Source organism: Trichechus manatus, unplaced genomic scaffold, assembly GCF_000243295.1.
Source record: "Trichechus manatus latirostris isolate Lorelei unplaced genomic scaffold, TriManLat1.0 scaffold00099, whole genome shotgun sequence".
Taxonomy (NCBI): domain Eukaryota; kingdom Metazoa; phylum Chordata; class Mammalia; order Sirenia; family Trichechidae; genus Trichechus; species Trichechus manatus.
The window spans coordinates 5491345-5502583 of NW_004444035.1; the positions used below are offsets into that span (position 1 = coordinate 5491345).

General features: G+C 36.5%; 1 protein-coding gene across 1 annotated transcript in view; it reads right to left on the reverse strand.

Moving 5' to 3' along the window:
* Nucleotides 1-11239, reverse strand: part of MICU3 (mitochondrial calcium uptake family member 3) — a 102488-nt gene that overhangs the window by 37690 nt on the left and 53559 nt on the right. Inside the window, exons 4-7 of the mRNA XM_004382786.2 lie at nucleotides 10923-11001; nucleotides 6579-6626; nucleotides 4331-4413; nucleotides 67-138 (exon numbers count right to left, since the gene is read on the reverse strand). Coding sequence (XP_004382843.1) covers nucleotides 67-138; nucleotides 4331-4413; nucleotides 6579-6626; nucleotides 10923-11001 — 282 coding nt within the window. The remainder of the gene's footprint in view (nucleotides 1-66; nucleotides 139-4330; nucleotides 4414-6578; nucleotides 6627-10922; nucleotides 11002-11239) is intronic.

Here is an 11239-nt window from a genome sequence, read left to right on the forward strand (position 1 = left end):
CTGTTTTTCAACATAAATAAATCTTACCTAGAAAACCCTCCTGAAACTACCATATATTATCCTTACCAGCAGTGCACGTTTTTCTCCATCTCCTTTAGTTTCTCTCTTCTCATTTTTTTTCCTGAATATCTCTTGAAGCTGAAAAGGAAACCATTCAAGGGTCAAATATCTAACAAAAGTTTCTGGACACTTACTTACTACCCGGTGTGGGTTACATTCTATAAACAAAGAAAACAGTTAGCTTCATCCACTAAGAAAATTAAAATTACTACAGATATAATTTCTGATTGCCATTTTTTCCCCCCTGGGGAACAGAAAACACCACCTTTGTTACTAGCAAGCCATAGTTAAGTTCAATGTGTAAAATTCTAGCTTTATCACTAAAATATAAAGACATGGAGTCTGTGGCACACACATACAAAGAGCTGAAGCCTCCTGGGGCTAGAACTCAGGGACTCTGGGTCTAAATCCAGCTTCTGTCACACACTGGTTTTACGACTGTGGACAGGTCACTTAACCCTCGCTGGGCCCCAGTTTGCTCATATATGAAACGAGAATGGACTAGATGACCTCTAAGGTCTCCTTCAGGTAACTGAGCACGGTGGTGGTGGCGGCATGCTCTTTGCATGTATAATCCCTTGGGAAAGTTACTCTAATTATTTAAAGCTCATTTCCATATCTGGAAAATGGAGGAAATTGCCTGACCTAACAATAGCGTGTGGAGTAAATACTACAAGTCGTTACTTAGCACACTGCCTGTCACATAGTAAGTTCTCCATAAATGTTAGCTAATTATTATTGTAAATGGTATTATTTCATCTTTAAAATCCTATGATTTTTAGGGTTACACCCAGACATAGATAAGTTGGGCAGTAGATATTTCTGCATACATATCTACATGTACTGCAAACATATTCATGTATACAACAGAGCACACAGCGGGCACGGTCATGAAAATTTCTCAGCCATAACTAAACACCTCACGGGACTGAATCACTGGATTTGAGGGCTTAGGACCATAGCCTCAGGGGACATCCAGGACAACTGGCATAACATAGTCCATACAGACAGTGTTCTACATCCTACTTTGGTGAATAGAGAGTAGAGTCTTAAAAGCTTCTGAGCAGCCATCTAAGATACATCTGGTCTCTTCCTGTCTGGAGCAAAGAAGAGTGAAGAAAACCAAAGACTCAAGGAAACAATCAGTCCAAAAGGTCTAACAGAATACATGAACCACAGCCTCCACTAGCCTGGGGAAACCAGAAGAATTAGATAGTGCCTAGCTACCACTACTAACTGCTCTGACCAGAATCACAGTGGTAGGTCCTGGACAGAGTGGGAGAAAAATGTACAACAAAACTCAAATTCATAAATAAGACCTAATTTACCGATCTGACAGAACCTGGTGGAACCGCCGAAACTGTGGCCCTTAGACACCTTCAAACTTGGAATTGAATCCACCCCAGAGATCATATTACAGTCAAACAAAAGACAGGTCTATAAAGCGAACAATAACACCTAAGAGGAATGTGTACCTCGGAACAATCAACTATACGAGACCAAAACGCCACCAGAAGGCAGGTAGGGGCAGGAAACTGGGTGAATGGAAACAGGGACCCAGGGAGGAAGAAGGAGAGCGCTGGCACATCGAGGGGATTGCAATAATGTCACAAAACCACACTGCATAAATTGCTGAATGGCAGACTAATTTGTTCTGTAAACTTTCACCTAAATCACAATAAAGTGTTATTAAAAAAAGAAAAATCCTACGTGAGGAACATGCTTCTTAGTTCAATCAAATATATGAGACCAAATGGGCAACTCCTGCCCAAAAGCAAGACGAGAAGGTAGGAAGGGCTAGGAACGGGACAAATGGACACTGGGAACCTGGGGTGGAAAGGGGGAGCATGCTGTCATATTGTGGGGATTGTAATCAATGTCACAAAACAATATGTGTATAAATTTTTAATGAGAAACTAACTTCAATTGTAAACTTCCACCTGAAGCACAATAAAGAAATTACAATTAAACTGGAGTCCTGGTGGTGCAGTGGTTAAGAGCTACAGCTGCAAACCAAAAGGTCAGCAGTTCGAATCTACCAGCTGCCCCTTGGTAACCCTGAGGGGAAGTTCTAATCTGTCCTATAGGGTCACTACAAGTCGGAATTGACTCCACAGCAACGTTGTTTTTTTTTTTTTAAACAATTAAACGAAAAAAAAAAAAAAAAAAAGCTTGAAAGGTATCAAAATACAAAGTGTCTTTCTGATTTGGAAGTTTTCCAAAAAAAAAAAAAACCTATGATTTTACAAATATAAGCCTAATCCTACCTTAGAACAGTTTCCTGGGGGAGTTGGCTGTTACTGTCTTACAATGTGGACAGCCATCTCAACTCTTCATTTTCTATAGCAAGTATTGAAAGTCAAATAAAAGGTACTGCCTCCCAAGATACATAACAATATTTAGGAATACAGTAAAAAATACAAATAATTTAACACAAAAATTTATTCCACACTTTTTTTTAGTGAAAAGAGATTTTAGCAAAGGTTGCTTACAATTATTTTATAAGTAGGCAGAAGGATCATAGATTTTAGATATCTACAAAAAGCTTAGCCTAACTCCACCTCCTGTTTTCAACAACTCTGCCAGAAAACAAAACCAAACAAAAATCACCTAGGAGGCAGGAGCTGAGGAACTGAAAAAAATAAAACCACAGCTTTAAAGCAAGGGTAGCTTTTCCAAGTGTGTACAGTGAAAACAAACAGGAATTCTACATGAACGTTTTTTAACCCCCATATCCACAGACAGACAACATTCCGAAAGACACAGGCATCCTTTCCATGGACTGAGTTCCAAAACTTAAAGTCAGTGGGGTAGGACTTGGCAGGTGGCCAGAACAAGAGTATTCAAATTATTTAGATCACTAAACCCATTCTGGAAATTCCTAAAATACAATTGTGCACTGTTATAACAAAATCATATTAAGCTAAACTTGTCCGCTCCAGGATATCAGAAATGCATCTTCATCCGCTGCGATGACCCTGAACACCCCCACCAGCCAGCACTAGCTCCAAAGGCTCTGCTCAGGCTGCAGGCCGGCAAGTGCTGACTGGGTGCTAGATTACGCTTTCTGATAGATCCCAGTAATTGGACTGCCTGCTTCCCTTCGAATGGCTACTATTTAGCTTTTGATGAGGATTTTTACCTCTTCTCTTTCCTACCACAGGAAAAAAAAAGATTTCATAGTTTTTCTTCTGTGTTTCATCCTCCGAAGTAAACACAAAGCCCTCTAAGAGGTTTTCTAAGGGATGTTTTATGGCTTGTTACCAGCTGCTCCTTGGAAACTCTATGGGGCAGTTTGACTCTGTCCTATAGGGTCGCTATGAGTTGGAATCCATTCTGACAGCAACGGTTTTTACGGGTTACAAAGGAAAAATAGAAAATAAAATGGCTTGCTCATGTACTACCTCTCCCCTTTCTTCTCCCCCCACCCTCAACCCCTAACCAAATGTGAGAAGTTTAATTTCAAAATGAAGTGTGTCACAAGAGTCTCTTTCTTTTTACTAGGAGAGTATAAGTAAAGGCAGAGTTGAACATAAACGCTAGGAGTGGCTTTGCTTGCTATGGGATAAATTAATATAAATCTCTATTCCAGAGGAGAAACAGAATAGGTATTTTGCCGCAGAAGCAGATGTAAGGCACCTAGAGAGAGAAACTTGAGAATTCTGGAAGGAGGGAGAGAAGGGTGGTGATAGGACATGCGAGCCTCGGAGTCAAACCAGCACCAGAGCACCAAGGCTGGAGCCGCCACCGAGAAAGATGGCGGGATACACACCTAAGAATCATCTTACGCTTCCTGCTTTACAACAGTCCCTGGTCAAAGACAGAAGGGAACAGGAAAGTGGGGACAAGACAGGCATGTCAGGCAGACTGAGAGAGAAGAGGAGGAGAAGAATCGTAAATCCTATACTGAGAAGGAAGGCAAGTCTCTGGCCAAGAGCTGTGATTGGGTGCCTGATCTGATGAGCGCTGAATACTAACTGGGCGTTTATACCTCACGAGTGCCTGTTATCCCCACAACAGAAAACATCTGACACACTGCAAACTTCCAGACAGTGTGTAAACAATTAGAATCATCTTTACACATTGAATATAATTTATACTGTAATAATGTAAATATTATTCAAAGTACATAAGTATCAACTTCTTTGCGAATTTACAGTGAGCATACATTTTTCATTATTTTCCCTTTATAGTAGTATTCCCAATTAAAAAAATGAAATATAAATAATTTATTTAATTATTAATAAAATGCAGAATATCATATACATACCACCAAAAATTCCTTTTTATCCACCATTTCATTGCCATCTGTGTCAAACATGTTGAAAGCTATTCTAAAACCTGCATGTGGCTCTACCAGAAAAAAACACAAGTATTCATGAAATGGAAAAATGTACTTTCAAGCAAAAAGTCCATGTTAGTTGTAAACTGTTACTCATACTCTGTACAGAAATACTTTCTTTAGCCAAACTATTAGAAGTAACATGTTACAATTAGTTAACTATAATAAACTATACATAAGTATACATACCTTTCCTTCATGTTAGCACGCTTAGAAACAGAACTGATAATACCCTCTAAAAGCGCTTGTGTGAGACTCCTTGAATAACACCAACAGAAAAATCTGACTACCTTCCTTTAAAAATAAGTTTTTTTCTCTCTTATCCAAAGTCTGTCAGTATGTTTCAAAGGAAAATATCAATCGATCACATCTGAAATATTTCAGTATGTTCAACTACTCAGAGCACCGAAAAAAAAAGAAAAAAATGGTATGTCCAAGGACCATTCCCAATTTTAGGAAATATATAATAAAATGACCTATGAAAATAAATGTTAAGTAATATGAGACATTACAAAATGATTAACTTTTTGCAAAGACACTGTGGTCATAGTGTACAAACTGTTTCACAGTAATAAATTAAGAATCAGAGAAGCCAAGATGAGGTAAGACAGCCAATTTTAAGATAATTATTTCAAGCATAAATCCCAACATCAAGAAACAAGAAGTGAAAGGAAAATCTTTGACATTTTCCAAAAATAGTTCCTATTTTGGGGCTTAAACTTTAGAGGCTTCGAAAGGAGAACTATAAAAGAAGAAGCCTGAATAAGTAATTCTCAGCTCTCCCAAATATAAGTAACAACCGCTTTTCTGAGAAAGACAGACGTTCACATCCTATGAACTGCTTCAGTTTTATGAACTGAAGGTTCAGGCCTTTCCGCTTTTTACTTCTAAAGCATAAAGAAGAAAACTTGGATAGAAGAAAACTTGAAAGCGTCCTCCAAAGAGCTTCTCAGTCTGCATGCCTCTCTCAAAACATCTGACCTTTTCCTTCGAGAGGACTGGCAATAAGTTTAAAAAGGGACCTCCCACAGATACACCTGCCATTGCCTGCCGTGCAATCTTGAATGTGGCAAAGGAGAAGCACACAGCCCTGGTTTTTTAACCAGTAATAGCTGCCTCTGAAAAGAAGAGAAATGCAAACGAGTCCTTTACCAAAGCTCATTTCTTGCATGTATTTTAGGAATCTAAACTTATTTTGACTACTATTTCATTAAAGAAAGGAAAACAAAACAAAACAAAACCAGTTACACCACCTCTGATAACCCAGTTTTAAACTTTAAAAAGATCTTGAAAATACAGACAGAAAGGAAGTCGTTACTAGCACTGTTTGCAGGTTAAAATGATAAAAGGTAAAGATGAGATACCTCGAGACAGGTAACACGGATTAATCAATGGTTATGCAGTCCACTTCCTACCAGCCCTCTTTTCATATACTCCTTGGCTCTAACCTAGACAACATCCCATCATTTTTCAATTAAATTCCCTACAAGTATCTAAATATGGGTCCTGAACTCCAGAAGAAGTTCCATAGACCCCAAAGATTTCCACCTTTCCATAGCAAGCAAAAGCCACTGTATGTGTTTTTCCTACAGTCTTAACGCACACCCTCTCCCATCTCAACAACTGGCTTCCTAAACAATGTTCTTATTTTGCCTATCACTGTGCTGGTTTCGGTACTTGTATCTACTAATTTTGCATCCAAAATGGTTCTAGTTAACCAGGTAACTTTTCAACAAGTCTCTGAGACTCCATGGCACCTGCTCCTCTAATTCTTACGGAGTGTCCATCATGGACTGGACCTGCATCACCATTATAGCTTTCCAGTCTAGAACAACTTCAAGTAACCCAATTACTAACTGCACAGTACTAGTACTTGTACACTACTTGGAACCCACCCCTTAGGATTTATCTTACATTAAAACAAGGATTGATACATGATGTAAAATTTAACAATTTAAGAGAATTTCATACCACAAGCCACAATATTATTTATGTTTTTGACTCCTGACAGTGCTACGCTTAGCATTTTTCTGTGTCATGTGGATGTGAATCTTGCAAAACAGCATGGCTATGTCTAAGGTAATTTTCAACAGAGAATCAAAGAAAGATTTGTTTTCTAAGACTCTGATTAAATATGAAAACTGCATACACAAAGAGATTTAATGAGTATACTTACTTGTTAAAATACATAAAAGAAAAAGATATTCTGTGTATGAAATCACACCTAGAAGAAAAATAATATCTGTTATGCTACATGTAAAATACTACTTTATCTTCATATTTATCAAAGTAAAATATTATTCTCACAATAGCAATGAAGAATAGAATAACTTGAGATTTTAAAGCAGATGCTAAATATTGTTTTAAATGGGATTAAATTATTACAAAATCATAATAAAACAAGCAACAAAATTAATCGTCCATCATGTCTCTGTAGAAATCTATACAAAATCTTATTATTGCTCACAGATATTTGCAAAAAAAAGGCAAATTATAATGTTTACTTAGAGAAACTTGTTGCTAGTTTTTAATATATAAATATATCATAAAATAAAAAAGTTGGAGATAATTACCATTGTGAAGTGTTCCATAGTTAACACTTCTCTCCTTTCAAATTTTCATTTATTATCCTTGACAAACCTAATGCTTCTATTAAATGGACTCCTCTAAGAAGTTTTTATTTTAATTAAATGGCGCTGTAACCCCATAATTACAAACTTTAAAAGGAATTTGTGTGTAGTAAATAAAAACACACATTCTGTTTCCAGAATTCTTGCTTTTGGACTACAACAACAAAACCCAGAATTAATGGCTTAATTGACCTGAGTGGATAGTAAGAAAATCAAAATCAAGAACAAGCCTGTAACACTTATCTGGATATCAGATAGTCCTGATGTTTGGTAAAAGGGTATAAACACCCTTAAATAATCAGATCGTGAACCTTAAAACTCCATTTGAGCTGATGTTCTCTGAGGCTACCTCTTTGTTACAGAACAAAGAGAAGAGGAACCCGTCAGGCGGTCTGTCAGAAGACATGAACGGAACTGGCGAGGAGGCCCTGAAAGCATTCCCTTCTTTTGTTTATACTAGAATATTGTGACCTATAGACAGATAGTTCTGGTTGATTGCCATGAATGTTATGGGAGAAAGATTCTGGAATGGTCATTGCATATAAAGATAGAATACTTAGATTCCATAGGGATCTCAAAGAAAAAGCATAAATGCAGAAAGAAGAAAGGGAAATGGGATGGGAAATGGGATCCCTGTCTCTGCAATCCCATCTCACTGACTGGTGCTCTAAATGACCTGGTGGAATACGCGCAGACGTTGGCTGGTATAAAGAAGTTCACTAACTGCTATACACCTTTCATCTGTTCGTTAACTCAAGATTTCCCCAAGGGACAGATTACCTAATAGAAAGAGTCCTGGTCATGATCATCACAGTAGGTACTCGTCTATAGAGGTGTTTTTTTTTTTTTTAATTGGGGACATAATCCTCTATTAAAAATATTTCTATGAGAAAGATAAATTTAACTTAAGAAGTAGGTGGTTTTTGAGGTGGCATAATCCAAAGGGAAGGAGAACAAAGTGAAACTCATGATATAATTTAACAAAATGATCAAGAAGAGAAACACTACCAAATCTGAACTGCAGACTCCTAATGCCTTACAGTTACAAAAACGGAAAACTCTAACACTAACCCTTCAATTTATTTTAAGACTACCCAGGATCAAAGAGGGGCCCTGATGGCGCAGTGGTTAAGACCTCAGGCTGCTAACCAAAAGGTCCATAGTTTGAATCCACCAGCTGCTCCTTGAAAACTCTATGGGGCAGTTCTATTCTGTCCTATAGGGTCACTATGAGTCAGAATCAACTCAAAGGCAACAGGTTTGGCTTTTGGTTTAGGATTAAAGAATAAAAATAAATGAGAAGCATATAGTGATATTGGATGTTTAGAAACAGAAGATTAGAAAGATGCCAACTAATTTCATTTAAAAAGACACCAAAAAAACTTAAGCAGAGTTCCTTAAAAACAATAAGCTGTTTAGTTGCTATATCATGATACAGTGTAGTTGGCTGTTATAAATAACTATATAATAATTGTTTTCATAAAAGTTGCATAACAATTTTTTTATGAACCAGATAAACTTCATTTAAAAATTAATTTTCAAGCGCTCTAAAAATTTAGTTTGAAAATTTATCTGCCACCTAATCTCTTGATAATAAAACAGGTTTCTCTGTACTTCTTCACCAAATTTAATGGTTTTAAAACTTTCTGGGATCATGGATTACTGTGATAATCTGATCAGTATGATATAGATCTGTACTGTCCTAGCCACATGTGAGTATTTAATAGTATGTAACTAAAATTAAAAAACAAATTACAATTCAGTTCCTCAGTTACACTAGCCACATTCCAAGTGTTTAATAGCCACATGTGGCAAGTGGCTACCATATTGGACAACACAGAAATAGAACATTTCCATCACTGCAGGCAGTTCTACTGGACATTGCTGAATATACCATCTCCCCAGGAGTGGGGGCAATGGGATGCAAATATGCATATAACATCAGAAGGACAGGAAACGCCTAAATCTAGGGCTTTCAGATTAAAGCCCTCCCAATGGCAACGGGTTTTATTATTATTTTTTTTTAACTTAAAAAGGAGCCCTGGTGGCGCAATGGTTAAAAGCTACAGCGAGCTATGGCTGCTAACCAAAAGGCTGGCAGTTCGAATTTACCAGGCCCTCCCTGGAAACCCTATGGGGCAGTTCTACTCTGTCCTATAGGGTCGCTACGAGTCGAAAGTGACTCAACGGCAATGGGTTTTTTGGTTAACTAAAAAGACTTTCCTTATTGCATGCATTTATTTCTCTCAGACTATAATTGATCCAATTTGTATTTTCCCATGAAAGGTAGTAAAGAAATATTTTTAAAATTTACCTGATAATCTGTAGCTTTGAATTTTCCTGATCCTGCCATCCCACTCTCATATGCATGACTCATATGTATGCGAAAGCTGGACAATGAATAAGGAAGACTGAAGAAGAACTGACGCCTTTGAATTATGGTGTTGGCAAAGAATACTGAATATACCATGGACTGCCAGAAGAATGAACAAATCTATCTTGGAAGAAATACAGCCAGAGTGATCCTTAGGAACAAGGATGGCAAGACTTCGTCTCACATACTTTGGAGAAGTTACCAGGAGGGACCAGTCCCTGGAGAAGGACATCATGCCTGGCAGATGATCAATGAAAAAGAGGAAGACCCTCAATGAAATGGATTGACACAATGGCGGTAACAATGGGCTCAACCACAGCAATGACTGTGAGGATGATACAGGACCAGGCAGTGTTCGTTCTGTTGTACACAGGGTTGCTGGGAGTTGGAACTGACTTCAGGGCACCTAACAACATTATTCCAATCTAAGATTTAACTGACATTCTTTAAGCCAAATTCCAGGAGAAAATTTCTATGAGCTTTTTAAGACAGCTTGCCTCAGATTTCTGAAAGATTTTAAAACTCTTCGCATGAAAAGCCTACAATAAAAGATGAGGTGTCTCTTTTTTCAGATTCCATGTGAACCAAGTGGAAATAATTTGAATTTCTAATTCTTAGATAAAATATATTAATTATCACTACTTCTTTCTACTATTTGGCTTCATGCTACTGTATATATATTTCAAACTTATATGGGTTAAAACTGATGAAGCAGAAAAATCTGTTATATCATGTTTAATATTTTTATTTTGTATATTCTTATACTGAGAATATAAAAATGCATGATTTCTGAGAAATCATAGGTTAAATTTTAAGGTTACAGAGATTTTATTCATCATTTATTGCTATAAATATGTATAACAAGTGCACTGTGAAAGAATACTGGAATAAAAGCCATATTTACTTACTTGCAAGGAAATGTATGAATTAAAGAATCAACTTGGATGCATGGATATGGATAATGGGGTAAGCTGAAACTCGTGAATTTTATTGTGGCAAATACATATGTAACAAATCGTTTGCCATTTTAACATTCTTCACATGTACAATTCGGTCACATTAGTTATGGGACTAAATGAGTACTATTTTTAAAAGAAACATGGTCAAATTAGGCTTCCAAAAGACACATTCAAAAGATTTTCACATTGATTAAGATTATCTGTAATTCCCTAGAAAATGGAAGGAAGAAAAATAGACATTTGGAGATACGGAATTTTTGAAAAATGTTTTCTTTAGGTAAATATAACCTATACTTTTCAATATGGTTAAAAAACAGTGTTTCTTTTAACTATAAAAGTTCATTTTTTGGTAAAATATTTGGAACATTTATCACACTGCCTGAAAAACAATTATCATTAATATTTTGATGTTTTCCTTTTCAGTCTTTTCTCTGCATACTATATGAATACTTATATATAAATTTTTAAATATTTTTAAGTATAAAAATATGCATGTATAAATAGTATAAACAATACAGTGTTAATACTAAAAAGTTTAAGTACTAAAATTTGCTTACCTTTTTCTTTAAGATTTCGAAACAGCTTCGACGATCCTTTCCAAACTGGTGGTGTTTCTGAAAGCATTTGATTTAATTCCTATGACATAAATATCATAAACACTGATCAATAAGTAAACCACTTATTTATAAAATATATTTAAATAACCACACAAAAACATTCTCCATTTAAAAGATCTGAACATGGCAGTATGCATCCTACTCTAAAACTGTGGGTCACTCATGGAACAGAATTGAGAACCCAGATGTAAATCCATCCACCTACGGTCACCTGATCTTCGACAAGGGCCCAAAGTCCATCAAATGGAGAAAAGACA